Genomic DNA, 18,306 nt, shown 5'->3' on the forward strand with positions numbered 1-18,306 from the left:
GAAAACGTTTCTGTGCAAGACTTGAGAGATGCAACACAGTGAAAATGATTGCTAGATCAAGTGAGCTATGAAGTGAATTTGCTACTAGCTAATTCAGAAGACCAGAGGCTGTTATACTAGCACAAGAAGCAAAGAGAGGAAAACTTACAAGTTAGTTATTGTACAATGTTGGTGAGTGAATGAATTGTTGACAATCAGTCCAATAGCTTTATTTAGATTGTGTAAAAATCTGTATAGCAGCAACCATAATACTGTTTCATAGATGTAAGCAGTACTCAAGCAATAATCCAACATGGGTCTTATTGTGAGCCACTTTTGATTAAGCTAAGATTATTACTAATAAATGTGATAGTGGTTGAGGTAAATATTAATACAAACAAGAGGAACAAAAGAGCTCTTACCTTCTACTGCCCAGATATGGATTTGAACTGAGGAGAATAATTTCCGAGGTGCAGCATCTGGTAGTTCTCGTAGAAAATAACCGAACACTGGCTTCTTTTTCAACACCTCTAAAATCTAAACAACAAGATGGTTTACATATGCATGATATTACAGATCCTTTTTACTTTTATTTTATAAATATTTGTAAGGCATGACCACTAAAACAATCATCCAATATATTCTTCTAATATATCAGTAAAATAATCTACAATTTTAGAGTTGTATTTGCTTGGTTAGTGATTTCAACTGAGTTTAAACCGAAACAATGGTATCATTTAAAAGGCACATATACTGTTTATTTTTGCTCTATTTCATGATAATAGGCACAAGCATAGACAATGTGGTTATGAAATTTGCTTCACAAACACATGGTTTTGGGTTTGGTCCTATTGTGTGGCACATTGGGCAGGTGTTTTCTACTATAACCATGGGTTAACTAATGCATATGCATGGAATTTAGTATATAGAAGCTGAGTGGAACTCAGTTGCATATGTGTGTGTGTGTGTGAGTGAGAGAGGAGGTGCTGAGAGGTTCCTGGCTTTCAGTGTATTGCAAAAGGCCTGGTTTGAGGCTCAACCTTCCGAGTTCTTTTACAGGGCTGAGAAAAACTGAAGGTTTGCAGCAATAAGTGTGTGAATCTGAGAGGGGAATATGTTGCATAAAATCATAATTAGCTGATCGTCTTGCATATTTTTAACCCAAAGTCAGGAACTTTTCAGCATGCCCTTGTGTGTGTGTAGGTTTATAGTTGCCAGTGTTGAGTCACAATCCTTTATGTCAAAGTGTAAAAGTGATATGATAAATAGAGATTGATGAAATAAATACTAGAATTGATACAATCAACTAAAACTTCTGATGGCAGTACAATGACCAAAGAAACCAGTAAAAGAATAGATATTATTAATGAAAATTCTCTACTATACATTTACCTCAGTTTTTTTTCTCTCTGAAGATGGAATAGCCCATTACTCTATGGAAAGCCTATCTTTACTGAGAAATACACTTATGTGCATCTATTCTGTTAACAGCTGTAACAGACTATCTGCACACTTTAGTCTCTTATTTCTATGAAACACTCTAGTCTAACAACTCTGTAATTGTGTTTAAATATGTAGAATCTTTGCTTTAAACTGATACCAACTGTTTGCCTGTTCATTCTTTCTTTCTACTACTACTACTACACACACATACATAAGAAGAATGAACCAATGAAGAAATTTCTATGTGGTTGCTCAATCTGTCAGAAACAGCAGTCTAACCTCACTCAACTTACACTCAATTGTCTTAAAGAAATGAGAGATCCACTGCCTTTTTCTATTTGCTTTTTCCATGCTGGCATGGTTCAGATACAACTTCTTGAGTCAGTATTTTACAAATGAAGACCATGCCTGATGCTAGACTTGTTTATGTCAAACGTAAACATCACTGCTACTGGTGTCAAGCAAGCAAGCACACACACACACACACGATGGGCTTTCACGGTTTCTGTGTAGAGAATTTTACTCACAAGGCAATGATCAATTTGACACTTTAACAAAAAGCATTTGCCCAATGTCCCACATAGTGGAATCAAACTCAAAACCATGTGGTTGAGAAGTGAACTTCTTAACCATTGAACCATGCTTGTTGCTAAAAGGAAAATAAGAAAAAATGGTCATGGTTGGAATGCCTTTTATTATAACTTTGCACTCAATGATAGCCTACTTGGGGTTAAAAAACAAAAATGAATACAATGGTATATTTGAGTTTTAAATGGCTGTCATTACTAACACAGTGAAATCTTATATATATATATATATATATATATATTCTTTAGTTCACATATCATGTCCTGAAATAAATTAATGAAGTTATTTCTTGTATTAAAACAAGTTCTTTTTTTTCTTCTCATTAATAGGTAAAAATAACAACCTCTCAAAATGAATTCCATTTTTAAAAAATAAACCCTTCAAATAAATTCCACAGTATATATATTTATATTTTTTTTCAGTACATTTACTAACTTCCCCATCATATTCTTTATAACATTCATGCCTTCATGCATTTTCCAATAGTCATTGGTTTGCCAAGAGCTTATTGCAATGTAGCACCTGTTTCAGTAATAATAGTCACTTTTCCATAAGCAAGAAATTTTGGGTTATTATACTAATTGCACAATATTATACCTTAGTTTGTAAGCTGACTTTTATAGGTCTTTCTTCACGGAGAGATGTACCAGTTACTGAAGATAGAAAAAAAGATATATTATATATATAGATATATAAAAAAGATTAATATAACGTCCACTCTCCATACTGGTATGGGTTAGACAGTTTAACTGGAGCTGATAAGCCGGAGAGCTGCACCAGGTTCCAGTCCAATTTGGCATGGTTTCTACAACTGGATGCCCTTCCTAACACTAACTTATATTATAATACATTATATATATATATATATAGACACACATACAAAGAATTGCATCATGGAAGAACCATTAGCTATTAATAGCAAATATAAAAGTTGTCCCACATTTGAGTTATAATTATTGTCAGATTATAAGAAAACAGCAAGAGTCAGAACAATGAGCATGTCCATTCTTAACATGTTCCAGCAGACTGGAATGTGAACATGGTTTCTTGCTCTTGTTTGTCTCTGAGAATGACTTGTTCCTATAGATGATGTGAATAAACATCACACTTGCACCAAGTGATGTCAGTGGCCTTTCAGACACTAGTGTTTTGGTATAGTTGCACCTCTTCAGTGACAAACAACACATAGTCCTTTGGAGCAAAGTTGTAACAAATGTTCTTATCAATAGAAATCAACAACCATGCCAAAACACTGGTGTCTGATAGTCCACTGTCATTTCAATGAGTAAGTGGGTTGTTTATACACATCGTCAATGGGGAGAAGTTATTCAAGATTAACTCCATAGTGGAAGCCATGTTCATATTCAATTCTACTAGAACACATTAAGAATGGATGTGCACATAGTTATTTTGTCAGAAAATAAAAACATCTTTATTATTTTGTATCAGTGTTTCATTGTACGTCTATCAACTAGTCAATGATATTTTACATCTTTTAGCTCAGTCTTCATTAAGCACCACTTATAAATTGTTGAGGATGTTTTGGAATTTTCTTTATTTCTCTCTTCTTTATATATATGTATATATCCCCGTCTCTACTGCTTTCATTTTAAACCAATGAGGAAGTCTTTAAAGATCACTTTATTTACTAGCACCTTTCACTGCTTAAAAATCTACATATACTAAGAGCTTAATTAAATCAGATCAATTAGCATACATAATACACTCTTGATAGCTAATTCAGTCGAATTACTGGCATGTTAATTATGTTATATTTCAAAGCTCTACTGTAAATATCGAACTTTACATACATCTCTGTGGACTCGAACTCTTAGTAATAACAGGTTTACATAAATAGTGTCTCTAAGGATAATTAAAGAGGGATCTTGGTTGTTGATAAAATCCCAACAGCAAGTTGAAAATTAGTCTGGCTGATGCCTCTTTTTTTGTTCATGAAGATGTAGTACATAAAGACAAGGTGTTTTACATAATTTCATACAGTGTTGGCTAAAATCTATAGATATATTCTGTAATACTTTATGGCAATGAAACACTGAAATACTAGTCAACAACAATCACCCTTTATCCATTTTTAAAGCTTTCTTTTCTTTGCCAGGTATTGTTAGGTGGTAGTCAAATTATAGAATTACTTATCTTTACACCATACTTCCATTCTTACACATTTTAAAGTTTATTCCTTCAGCAATGTCTATTGGTGGACCTAACTGTTTGGAAATGCCCAAATTTGCAAAATCTACCACCATGTTGGCACTCACCCACAATCCAATGGGTATAAAACATAAAAGAGAACAAAGAAGAAAAAACAGAATAAATTAAATAGAATGTTTAATTCCAATACCTGATTCATTAAGACTCATGTGGCCCAAAGATGTTGGCTTGAGGTAGCCTGGAAAAACAGAAAATTGAGTTATTAATAAACAGTTATAATGACAATAAGTATAGTTGTTAAAAGATCAGCAGAATAAATACAAGAGTTGAATCTATTTGTAACAGTACTTCTTAAAAAAGGGCAAGAAAAATAATTCCTACAATTTGCTTCATTTAATCTAATTGAAAATAGAACCACATGTAATTGTGTAACTAACAATCTGAACTAAATAAGTATGGCTGAAGATCTTAGATTAAGTTGGTGTTACCTAGGTGATGCATACCATTTGTGTATATGTGCAAGAAATGTGATTCTGTGTGGTAGTAAGGTGAGGAGCATCTGTAACAGTTAAAAATTCAAGACTAGCAAGTTAAGTATGATCTCTTGAACTTGGATTTGAAGGATAGTTAAAGTATTAAAAAGTCTAAAATTTTTTTCTTGGTTCTTGATATCAACATCATCAGCCAGTGTATTCAGGAGAGATAACTGAAAAGAAAGAGGTGGCTAAAATATAGAATATAAAGTAAGTTATATACTCACGACTTGCAGATAGGCTTGAGTTGTGCAACCAATTAGGTGTGTTTTGCTGTGGAATGGCTGCCTGCACAAATGCATTGTGGTTAAATTCTTGGGTAGCATCCTTGAGTTGACGTAGGTTCTCTAAACATATATGATAGATTTGGCTCCAGTTTTTAGGGTGGCACCCTAGAAATATGAACTTGAGAGTATGTAATAGGAATATCACTTTCAGCTAGGTGGAAAGGTAATTTTTCATAGAGAAGAGTATTAAACAGCTACAGACTATAAAACAACATAGCATGGGTTAGATATTTTGATAGAATTTAATGGGCTGGAGAACAATGTCTTGTTCCAAAGTCTCAGTTTCAGCATGCCTACTAAAGCTGGATGCTTTTCCTACAGCCAACCTATTCACAGAGTGTACAGGGTGTGTTTCTTTTGTGGCACCAACACTAGTAAGATCATCTTGTAAAGTATAAAATTAAAGTGTACTCCTAGCTAAGAGGGAGAATAGGGGATAGGGTGGATGCTTTATGCAAGGTATTGAGAGTATAATTGGAGGAGCAGGATCAGGTTTATTGTTGTGGAGATTCCTGGCTACCTCATATTTTACTTCGGTGGATGAGAGTGACCAGACTGGTGCCAGAATGTATTTAAGGAAACACGCCTAAAAAGTTGAATAGATGAAAGTGTGGAGACAGAAGTGGCATTAGGAAGGGTATCCAGCTGTAGAAACTTTGCCAGATCAGATTGGAGCCTGGTGCAGCCTTCTGGCTTGCCAGCCCTCAGTTAAACCATCCAACCTATACCAACATAGAAAGCGGATGTTAAACGACAATGATGATGAAGATGATGTGTGTGTGTGTGTGTGAGAGTGTATATATATATATATATATATATATATATATATATATATATATGGTTTCGGGTTCAATCCCACTGCGTGGCACTCTGGGTAGGTGTCTTCCACTATAGCCTCGAGCCGACCAGAGCTTTGTGATTGAATTCGGTAGGTGGAAGTTACTGCCGTGTGTGTATGTGTGCGTATAGCTGCTCAGTGCCTCTCCGAAAGAGAGAGAGGGATATAAATATATAAGAGAGAGAGAGAGAGGTTGCAGTGAATATATCATTGTCTAAATTATGCAAAAATTAAAACAAAACTAACATCTCATTTTAACAGATATATTTACCAAAATTACATAAAAATATCTTGGAATACTAAAGAGTAAATTTATTCAATAAAATCACTATTGGCTTCAATCAAGGACTCCAGACAACTTCAGAATCTCCTGCAACTCTTGTGAATGGTCTCCTTGTTTAAGTTGGTGAATGCTGCCATAATCCTTGCCTACAAAGAGCTTTGTTGGTCTCTTGCTCAACTGCACCCCACATATAATTATCAAGGGGGTAGCAGCCTGGGGAGTTAGGTGGCCAGATGTTAGGGGTGGTGTGGTTGCAGAAATTGTCTGACAGCCATGACTCGGTTCTCTTGTTTATGTGGCATGGTGCAGAGTCCTGTTACCAGACATAGGGTCTTCTAGCAGCCACCCTCTTGACCCAGAGCAGCACTACCCCCTCCAGGCACTTGATATACACCTCTGTATTGAGTCTGAGGCCAATTGGGAAGATGAATGTAGGGATAACGTTGCCATCACTAGTGATCAATCCAAACATGATGTTGACTAGATGTACAAGTTTTGGGGACATGGCAAGCCAATGGTTGTTCTGTGTGTTCACCATCTGTTCGTATTGGAGCTTTCAGTGCAAATGCCAAGCAGTACAGCAAGACGTTCCCATATTTCTGGCAGAGTGAATTGCGTCATGGTGCTGTTTTGTCATAGATGGTGCCCAACTGACCCTACTATATTATGCAGTTGACAAAATCAAAAACAATGTGCATATGCGAAATTAAAAATATAAAATGGGGACAATTTACCCATTGCACCCTCTGTGTGTGTGTGTATGTGTGTGTGTGTGCGTATATATATAAAAATAACCATCTTAATGCCTACTTTTCCAAACTTAGAAGGGTCAGATGGCATTTGTTAAAGTAAATTTTCTATGGCTGGATGCCCTTCCTGTTACCAACCCCAACCTACTTCCAATATATAAATATTAAATATATATATATATATATATTTGAATTTAGTTAAAAATTAAAAGTTTAAAAGCTCATACCTGGAAAAGTCGCACTGAAAAGAACCTGACGTCTATTGAAGGAGAATCTGGACAGTTGGAAGAGATCTAGAAAGCCGAGGTACTGCAGATATAACAGAAATGACAGTTATCATAAAGTAGAATGAGCATGATTAGTTAGAAATGTCCAACAATATCTGATAGAATTAACTACATAAATGTATGTTATGTCTATTGCAGGTATGCAAAGTTGATTATCTTGCTCATCAAGTATACATTAAAGAGTCAATAGTGAAATGTCATGAGACTTATTTTTTTTTTTAACTCAACTTTATTATTAACCTCACATTAGAGATGAGAAAAATTTTTTTATGATATTCACAGGTAAATTACTGCCTGATCAGTTTGAGCTGTGATCATCACCAGATATCTTGGATGTATACGGACCATTAAGTGGATATTAAGCTTACATTAGAAATAGAAGTTCCTAATTTAAATGCAGTTTCAGATTACATACACATTCAAGAAAAGACAACTGATGACGTTTGGCAATGAAAATGATGAAAGTATTTAATCTCTAAAGATGAGATTATCAGTCTGAAAAATTATCTTAGGTTAAAGTAAGAGGACAACTGATGTGACATGTTATCTTCTGGGAAGGTAACAGTGACGGGGTAGGTGGCATGGACATACTTCTTGCAGAGAAATGCGTAAAGAATGTACCTTCCAGCATAGATTATTCATTAGTGACTTTAGACACCAGGCCAGAAGGATGCCAAGAAGTAATCCCAATCTGGAAAAGAAGGATTTGGAAGCTTAAGGTCAGAAATTTAGGGACATCCTAATTGAGAAATTTGATGAAAGGGAGGAGGAGCTACAGAGACTTGTGACATAGAGGACAACTGGGAATTCCTGAGGGACAGCTTGGTGTGTGCCACAGACCAAATCTGTGGCTAGTACAAAGTCCCATCCAAACCTAGGGTAATATGGTGGTCTGGTGGTATATTGACTAGTAAAAGAGTTTTGTACTTTATTTTCAATGAAAATGCTTGAATGAAATATAAAGAAAAAATAAAATCTTGTACTGATTACACCTGTATTTTAATTAATTCATATTAATGTACCTCATCTTGAAAAATGTCAAATTGTTGGCAGTTGACATCTGGGATAATTTTAGCAAATAATCAAACAGGTAAGATGTATTAAGAATATGAATTTTAGTGTTTATTCATAATGTTATTGATTTTACACCTGTCAATAAAATTTACTTGCCCATAAAAGTCAAATTTAATCAGAAAGATCAATTTAAATTACATAACTATAAACCACTGGCATATAAGCACCCATTTACAAAATTTCAAATCTGCATGTAGAAAATTAAGAAAGTTACAAGCAAACATTGTGGACACCCCACTTGAACCTGAATAAATCAAAATTAATGTGAACAGATAAGCATTACATTTGACAAATTAATCTGAACACTAAAAGGTTAATGCAAGTACTATTAAAAAGTTAACTAGAAATACATATGTAGATAGTAAAAAAAAAACTATAGTAATCAATAAATTATTTTCGACTGAGCAAACATGGGAGACAACTCCGAATGTGATTAGGTCTATTTTAACTTCAGCTGCTGTCTAAGTTGTGATGAATGAATTGCAAAGAGAAAATACAAGATTGTATATTTATTGTAGGAAAAATGAAATATTCTAGGAATTAATAACTTAGAGGTAACATTTACATGGTAAACAAAATTTAAGCTGCTGCTGCCACCACCAACACTACCTTTTAACGTCTGTCTTCTGTGCTGGCATAGGTTGGAAAGTTTGACATGCTCAAAAGTCAGCATTGGCATAGATCCTACAGTTAGATGCGCTTCCCAACACTAATCACTTTACAGCATGTACTGGCTACATTTTGCAGCATTACTGGGGTCACCATGTAACTTGCAAGACCAAGATTCCCCTTGGCTGAGTGAGGGAGTAGCTTTATGCTAGGGGCACTCAAGATATTTAATACCTTTAATTAAGCTTGCTCAAAACAGCTATTACTTTGCTCACTAGCAACTACTCACCACTCAACTTTGTCTTAAGAATGAAACTTCCACTTTTTGTCAGTCAAGCAAAATGAAGAAAGCAATGTTGTGCATCTGCCTCAAGACACCACTACAATGGTTGACAATTTGAACACCTGATCAAATGGTCTGCAGTGCAGCACCGTAACTTCACAGACATTGTGACTCCTTAAGCTTAAAAATAAGCCAAATGAGTATTGCACTTTGGCTAAAAGAACATTATATCTATGGAAAAGAAAGGAATTATCATTTGTATGTCAACAACTCAATATTATGACAATTTGACCAAAATAATTTCTACAAGTAGAATTAGACTCACCCACCCAAAACACAAAAACCCCACAGTAACACAAGTTTGAAACAAATATTTCAAGACAAAAGGGAAAAAATACATGTGTAATAAGCCAGGAAAAATTGAAAAAAAAAAAAGCATTGAATTTACCTGAATCCAAGGGTTGCTCTTACAGCTAAGAGCATTGTGCAAACATTTATCTGATAGATGATCTAAACCAGGCTCTATACGAAATTCATAACTCTAAGCAGAAAAAAAAAGAGAACAAACAAAACTTACAAATACTGTCAAATAGACTGAAATATTATAATAAAATCTTATCTTTCTTTCATTGCCTTTTTTAAGTTACTGGACATTTCACATTTGACAAATTTTCACACAAATTAACTTAGTCCATATATCAACTTCGGATATTTTGTTGTGTATGTAGACCATACACTTATCAATTGTCAGGAAAAGGTTCCAACTCATTGAAATTGCAATCCAATGAGGTGGTATTTATTCCCTGGTACCATTCACATCCATAGATCCTATGGTGCAGGTTTTAGAGAGATACAGTCCTTCTAGCTACCAATCTCCTTATGGGACTAAATATCTCTATAGCTTTGATTTTCTTTATAGGTTAAAGAGAAGGGAAGGAGCAGTTGACATGGTCTTTGTAGACCCTTCCAGATGAGTAAGGTTGATGTAGTTGATATTCACCACAAACATCTGCAATTTAATGGCTCATAAAGATCAGTATTTATCCAAATCTCTCCCTGGATATGACATCCATTTATCTAAACTAGTCAAGTCAACAGAGACAGTGATACAGATGAATTAATAAAATGGCTAAAATATATATTTGACAAGTCAGTAATAATGAAATGAAAATAAAACTTTTTCTTTTTCACATACCTCAGTTAAATATGTCCTTAGTAAAACAGCAGCTAAATGCCAGATGAAATACATGTAGGTTCCAAGGAAAAATGACTGCAAGAACAACTCTGGTTGAAGAAGACTCTGAACACTGGACAAACTTGTTTCTGGGCTGCAGAGAAATTTGTAAGAAGGTTATTTAAGAAAAGACAAGTGTTAACTTTAAGATAATTACTCACTCTTTTTTATTTTTTAATTTATAATAAAACTGTGAACAATACCATTGTTGAGTAAAGGATTTCCAATCATTAATCATATCATATACAAGTGCACAAGTGATAAGGGAACACCAGTGTATCTCAGGTTGAAAAATACCAGAGGGTATTTTTGTTCAAAAGCACTGGTTTATCAATTTTCTCAAGTACATGTCACTCAAAGATATACACATGCAATAGCCTTCTGTATAATTTGACAATGTGGGGCTATAGAAGAAGATACTTGCTAATGGCACCACACAGTGGGATTAAAGAAAGCTATGTGTTACTGAACTACATTTTATCATGCAACCATTCCTGCATCCAGCAAGATAAATGTAATATTTACAGTAAAATATATTGTAATAAAGATTACACTCACTTGAGGATAAATAAAATAGTTTCTAACACAAGACAATACTAATTTGATAAGGAGAAAGGGAGCAGTTAATTAAATTGACCTCAGTATTTGATTGGTACTATACCCCTGAATCTCATAGGATTAGACCAACTGTGGTTGTCTAAAGGATGAAGGTCTTAAATAAAAGTAGATCATTACAGATGTGAAATAGGTTTCTTCAGAAAATTATTAAAAAAATTTAAGATGATTATATTACCAGATTGAGAGGCGACAGAGATGAGCAGTTAAGTCTCGGGGAAGATGTCCTAATAAAGAAAAGTAAAAAATGAAAAGACAGTTTAGTTGGAAATATTTCAGATTTAGTTACAATAAGAGATTAATTCAATTCAGGGGGAATGGGACTCCTGATGTTCATACCTTTTAAAAAGTAAGGTAGGTACAACCTAAATTTAAAAATAGTTGAAGGATTTCAGTGGCCAATGGCTTATCCTTTACCATAATGTTTTTTCCAAAGGAGGAAGAATCATGAAAATTTCCATAACCTAGATTAAGAAAGATCCACTTTGGGTACATAGCAAGTACATGATACATATGGACAAGGACAGGTGTGTAAAGAAGATTAAAGTTAAATTGCTTTTACTATAATTTGAAATAAAAACATTCTATATCAGTTGACCAAATTTCATTAGTATAGAGGTGGATGGCACTACTGTATCACATGATTTCACTGTATTGTGGATCAGCAGAAGCAGGAGGTCAAGCATTGAAAGCCAGACAGAAAAATCAGTCAAACCTGTATAGAACAATACTGGCAAACAGCCAGTGATGTGCAAAGCTCATGAGCTGTGTATAAATTAAGCTATTAGCATCATAAGCAGCCTTTGTACTGAATATTAATTAGCACAGCCAAACAAATCTGGCTATGTTTTTTATAATGCTGAAGGCTGAGATGAACATCCCCAAAAAATCATTTCACAAAGACAACAAATGCTAAATATCATTGGAATTCTACATCGGTTAGTCCATTTTAGTCAGCACTGGTAGATGGCATTAATGTATCATGTGATTTCACTGTATTGTGAATTATCAGTTGTAGGAAGCCAAGCTCTGAATGACAGGTTGAAAATCAATCAAACCTCTATTTAGAATACTGGTCAAACAGCCAGTAAAGCTGAGTAAAGCAGGTGGGCTGAGTGTAAATTTGCTATTAGTGAAAAAAAGCAGCCTTTGCATTGAATATCAAGTATCACATCCAACCTAACCTGGATATGTTGTCTATACTGTATCATGTGGCACAGTAGTGCCATCTGCCAGTGCTGACAAATTTTAGTCAAACAGTATAGAATTTTGATGCTTTTTAGCATTTGTCATGTACATGAATTTTTCAAGACATTTACTGCAGCCTATGGCATTATAAACAATCCAGGTTAGGTTGGATGTGCCAATTAATATTTGTCACAAAGGTTACTTATGTAGCTAATATATGTATATATATATGTATTTATTTATTTATATATATATAATATAACAGGGCAATTAAGGATAAAAATGACAATTGTGCTTTTTAGGAAATAGTCATGGGAAAGACACAAATTTTGGTGATAAATAGATGCATCACAATATGTATTTAATCTGGAGTACCACCATTTTCACAACTTCATCACTTAGTACAATGTTACAGAATTAGGTTGTGTAGTTGCATGTCTGAGGTAGATGAGTAGTAACAAGATTAACTTACCAAGAAAGTAGAATATCAGATAAAAACCTAGCAGCTGTTTGAAAATTTGAGCAGCAGATTCAAATAATACTGGAACTAGTTGACTTTTAACTTGAAAGAACTTGGCTTGCTGGAAAAGATGTTAAGTGGTTTTCAAATAGATGTTTCTGGATGCATTGCAAGTGAGTAGCTACGATCATTCATAAATGAAAGGAACATGTAAAAGTTGTCACCAGTAAGAGTATTATCTATCAATCAATGCCAAGTACTGGAAAGCCAAGGAAAGATTCTTGCAAGTTGAACATATGACCCAGTTTTGGCTTGGAGATAGTAACAATTTCATTTGACTTACACCATTAAAATCTTTAATGAAAGTATGAAAGCTATACATCCTCATTTCCATTTCCTATGCAACGAAAGCCTTATATATGTGAAAGAAACCAATATTAATTTATTTCCTATAACTGAGATAAATAAAGTCAACTGAGATATTTACTCGTAATCAGTGGTGTCTGTCAATGGTTGATTTCGGATAGAAAAGAAATGAGAGGGGTTATGCTCATATCTTTTCCAAGGACATTACTTACATAACTGAAATAATTCAGATAGGGAATCAAAGCCAGTATGTGAGCTGTTAAAAAAACTTTAATGTACTGTGAAAAAAAAACCCCCAAAAAACAAAACGATAAAATAAATGTATAATTGTCTGAGCTTAACGATGATAATAAATTCTTTCCAGACACTTATGAAATATAAACTATAAAAAACAATGAAGTTAAAGAGTTCTTTTCAACAGAAACTCCAGTAGAATGAACTTACCTGTATAATTTTGAAAGGTGTATAGTTGTACTGATTTCTATAAAACCTTAGATGGAACAACAATCCATGATAAATGGCTGCAGTCAGCAAGAAAAGTTTGTTGTCATTCAGGTAGATGGCAGGGCTGGAAGAATATAAACATAAACTCCATTTAATGTGTGTGAGTGTATGCACACACATTTTGTTATTTGTTGTTGTAGTTTAACTTGGTCTGCATTGATTAAGTACATCTATGCTCAAAAGTAATCCAGCTGCAGCTAGTCTGTCTTTCCCTCTCAGGATGCAATACATGTAAAACTAGGATTACATTAACCAATGTGTTGTTTCTTTTTGTTGAGAAGGTTGAATATGATTTGGGAAAATTTAGCTTCTAGAGAGGCTCTCTTATTGGTAAGCTGCCTCATTGGCTTGTGTTACCTGTCATTGTGTGGAGGTAGAGGTTTAACTAAATCAAATATCAAAGCTATGTAAATCATATTTGTGTACCAAGAATATCTTGTCCACTGGGTGAAACCTTGTCTCTTGTAATTAACAGTGCATTAAGCCACTGAGCAAGGCACAAAACTCTTAATCTCTCAATAACTAAATAGGTACCATGAAGATGTACAGTTCACAACTGTAAACAGCAGTAGTGTCAATAAAGACTTCATGAATGCTTTACTAATTTGCATTGTTAATTTCAAATTCTTCTCAGTGTCCCCTCTTTAATCATTTTACAAAGATGATATGAAGTCTTCAGTGACAAACTAGGAAATGACTAGCAAAAAGAAATGAGGAGAGTTAGTATCATAAAGATTATGCTTTTTAATTCTAGAATTTATTAAATAAAGAAATTTAATGTGAGAAAATATAATAATGATGTTAATCTGTCAGTATAAAGAACCCTGCCAAAACAATCCAACTCTATCACCCCCCCCCCCCTAACTAAATGAAAATTCACTGTCTTTAAAGGTTAGGAGAATGAAGAGCTAATTCTGAAACAACTGTGAAGTTCAATCCCTGATCTACAGCTTTGACCACAGATATATATATATGATTAATAATGCCAGTTGAAACCTTGGTACCAACATTCCCTCAAATTTTCTATGACAAAAATGTGTTCACAGAATGAATAACAAGCATAGTTATTAAATACTATATTTTAGCAACTAACCTCTTGTGCATCATTAGTTTCATTGTCTGTTGGTTAAAAAATGTAAATGTACGTGCATACACACACAACTTAGAGGGAACATTGCTTGGTGCAGCTAGTCTATAGTTAGTGTCAATTGGTAATGTGTATTAATTTATTTACTTTAACACTGTAGGAGTTATAATTCAATGAAAGAGCCTCTGTGCAGCCATTTGACTGGTTAGAAATGGTAGCCAAGCCTCTGCAAACCACACTCCACAGATAAAATAAGAAGGTAACATGAGATGACAAAGGCAGCCTACATACCCACCAAAAGACAATAAAGGCACACCTTTGGTCATAGGTCATTTCAATCAAAGGTGACTTAGAGCTAAATAAGCAACAACAACTGTGACTTAAATAGGAACAGGAACTATAGTTCTAATTATAGAGTTGAGTGGTTAGCAATTAGAAGGATATTCTGTTGTAAAAGTTATTTCAATAATGTTCCAAGCTGAATAGCACTCCTGGTATTGTGATTGCCACTCTAAGACATTGAGATACACAGGTTAAAAAACAGATGGATTAGAGACTTAAATCTAAGATGTTGATTCAGAATGATCCCTATTCAGTTGGTTATTAATATCATGTGCTAATCTATGATACAGCACTGAAAAATATTGTCTTCAGACAATAAGGATTACATATTCTTCAAAGCTTCACTCCATTGCTCAGAGTAGCAATGAGTGAAGCTTCAATTTCATAAATATGTGTGTGTGTGTATTAGATATATGTATGTTTTTGTTACCAAATGAAAGAGTACTCAATACAGGATGTAGAACATATAATTATTAGGAATTAGTTGATGACCTACACTATTATTGTTAGATAGACTTTCATACCATGTGATCTTAACTGGCCAATTTCAAAGTGACTTGAATGAAAGAATGTGGTATGATACTGAATAACAACTAAGTGGAAGGGAATCATCAACTGACTCTTGGTTATGTGGTTAAGAAGTTTGTTTCTCAATCACATGGTTTCAAGTTCAGTCCTACTGCATGGTATCTTGGATTAGTGTCTTCTACTAGAGTAGCTCTGGTAAATGGAAACTGAAAGAAGCCTGTTGTGTGAGTGTATGTGTATGTATTTCAGTATGTATATATCTATGTGTGCTTATATATGTGAGTTAGTGACTCCTTGCCTGGACATTGGGTGATAGTTGAAAATGACTGCCACTGTGGTGTCCTTTGTTTCCAATTTCTATAAAAACATGTCTGGTCATTGGAAATATCTTACCTGGTAATGGGAAGGGCATCTAGTCATAGAAAACCTGCCACAACAAATTTGAGCATGGAAAAGTGTTTGCTAAAATGATGATATGTGTGTGTGTGTGTGTGTGTATATATATATATATATATATATATATATATATATATATATTATATATATATATATATATATCTATATCTATACATATATCTATATCTATACAATAATATGTTACATTACTTGATAGTCAAGATAAAACTCTGAGTTTCAAATGCCGAAGTGGGAATCCACGACATCTCTTTGTTTTATCTTGACTATCGAGTAATGTAACATATTATTGTATAGATAAATTTCCTCTATTTACATAATATTGAGGTCTCTTTCTTTTTTTTGTTATCTTACCGTTTTACCAATATATATATAGATAAGTTTTGGAATTATATTCCCTATTATTATTATTATTATTATTATATATATATATATATTTTTTTACTACCCTCAAGGGGCTAAACATAGAGGGGACAAACAGGGACAGACAAAGGGATTAAGTCGATTACATCGACCCCAGTGCGTAACTAGTACTTTATTTATCGACCCCGAGAGGATGAAAGGCCAAGTCGACCTCGGCGGAATTTGAACTCGGAACGTAACGACAGACACACACATATATATATATATATTTTACTTTACCTATCTTCTGAACAGGGAACAGCCAGTGTGGAGAAAGAGTCCTTCATTATCCATGAAGCAAATACTGTGATGAGCATACTGGAAATGGTGTAGATAAATCCCTGGAGAATATATTGGATGCGAAAGAACTCCAAGACATTACTAAGCCTGGTTGTTGATATCTGAGGAACCACTGTTTAAACGAAACAATATAAATGACATTGAAACATTGAATATGAAGTTCAACGCAAGAAGAAATCATAGGATAAAAACTGTCCCTCTTTCGTAGCTTAACCTCTCATCACCTGACACAAAGCCACCTCCCTCAATACCAATCCTCTTCTCAGTTGAGAGGTTTTTGTTTTGCAAGTTACTTGGTGATTTTGCTGGTGCTGGTTCCACACAAAACACGCACTACACTCTGTAAAGTGGTTGGCGTTAAGAAGGACATCCAGCCAGAGAAATCACACCAAAGGTGACAACAAAGCTTGGCACAGTACTGATTTGACATCTGTCAAACCATCCAACCCTTCTTTGCATGGAAAACTGATGTTAAAAGGTGAATGTTGATGATGATGATGATAGTTAAGAAATTTCTGAGACTGGCTAAATAATTGCTTAATACTGATGGGGAATTATACCTCAGAGATGTCATAGCATGACTTAGGCTTGGTATACATGGATGACCCTTCTAGTGAAAAGAAAGTTCAAATTCATGCATGCAGGTATTAGAACTGATGAAATAACAAGGACTTGTTGGTATGGAACTTACCTGTATAGTGAAGTGAATTATAGACAGCCAATATGGCATGCAGAGAGACAGCAAGTATAGTAAAACAGAGAGCTCTTAGAGTGAAATAGGCTCCAAAGTAATCTAAAAATAAACAAGATATCATGGGAAATAATTTTAGAATAATCAGTCTTGACAAGAACACAGATGTTTCATCTTCAGGACAAACAACACATAAAAATAATAGTAATAGCAGCTTCCTCAAGCCAATTCTCTCTTTCTCTCTTTCATAAAAATAAAGAAAAAGAAAAGAGAAAAAAGAAAAGAGAAAAAAGAAAAGAAAAGAAAAAGACACATTAAATAATTGTCCATGAGACATTGTATCTGAATATGAAATAGAATAATTATGGCTAGAGTGTTTCAAACATAGGTCAGCTGAATCAGTAATAAACACCAACATGTGTAAACAATGACTTCGTTGGTAACCCTGTTTAACTGATACAGATTTACTGGAAATTAATAGAACTGAAGAAAACATGGTTAATTCTACCTATCTCTATTCACATATTTATATGCAAGATTATGAGTTATTAACTCGCCAGATCTGGGAAAGTTATTTGCCTAAGACAAGTGAGTTATTTAAGGAGGGGTTTCTCTCTTATCACTACAGATTGCAAAATAGATAATAGATTAGGAAATAAAAGATACAGTAGTTATTTTTGGTGTTTAATGCAGTGAGCATTAAAAACAGAAAGTTAACCTTAGTTCAGGTCCTATGCATTTTCAAACATCCCTAATAACAGATTGACAATATTCTTATAATTCTTAATAATGCTACATTTTTACGCCTAAATTAAACCCTTATTAAAAGTCTTTACATCAACCTAAAGCCCTGTGACATTCAAGATAAAAAGTTGTGAGAAACTAAGTGGAAATCCTGTCAGACTTGGTCTTGTCATCTGTACCTGTAAGGTTTACAGTATAAGCACCAGTAATATTCTAGAATAAATTTATGCAACTATATATGACTTTATAAAGGGCAGTGGGTGGGATGGCCATAGTTAGAATGTTGATCAAAGGTTTGCTCAATAAAGG

The 18,306-nt window shown here is 34.2% G+C and overlaps 1 protein-coding gene across 2 annotated transcripts in view; it reads right to left on the bottom strand.

The window, feature by feature from the left end:
* The window catches only part of LOC115210302 (nucleoporin NDC1-like), a 59,586-nt gene that overhangs the window by 9,115 nt on the left and 32,165 nt on the right, over positions 1-18,306 (bottom strand). For both annotated transcript variants that reach the window (XM_029778824.2, XM_036502297.1), the window contains 12 exons: positions 17,254-17,355; positions 16,503-16,674; positions 13,430-13,553; positions 12,632-12,740; positions 11,150-11,198; positions 10,318-10,450; positions 9,571-9,663; positions 7,097-7,178; positions 4,940-5,104; positions 4,370-4,417; positions 2,608-2,663; positions 402-516 (listed from right to left, as the gene is read on the bottom strand). In XM_029778824.2, the coding sequence (XP_029634684.1) occupies positions 402-516; positions 2,608-2,663; positions 4,370-4,417; positions 4,940-5,104; positions 7,097-7,178; positions 9,571-9,663; positions 10,318-10,450; positions 11,150-11,198; positions 12,632-12,740; positions 13,430-13,553; positions 16,503-16,674; positions 17,254-17,355 (1,248 nt within the window). The remainder of the gene's footprint in view (positions 1-401; positions 517-2,607; positions 2,664-4,369; positions 4,418-4,939; positions 5,105-7,096; positions 7,179-9,570; positions 9,664-10,317; positions 10,451-11,149; positions 11,199-12,631; positions 12,741-13,429; positions 13,554-16,502; positions 16,675-17,253; positions 17,356-18,306) is intronic.

This window comes from Octopus sinensis, linkage group LG4 (genome assembly GCF_006345805.1).
Source record: "Octopus sinensis linkage group LG4, ASM634580v1, whole genome shotgun sequence".
NCBI classification, from domain to species: Eukaryota; Metazoa; Mollusca; class Cephalopoda; order Octopoda; family Octopodidae; genus Octopus; species Octopus sinensis.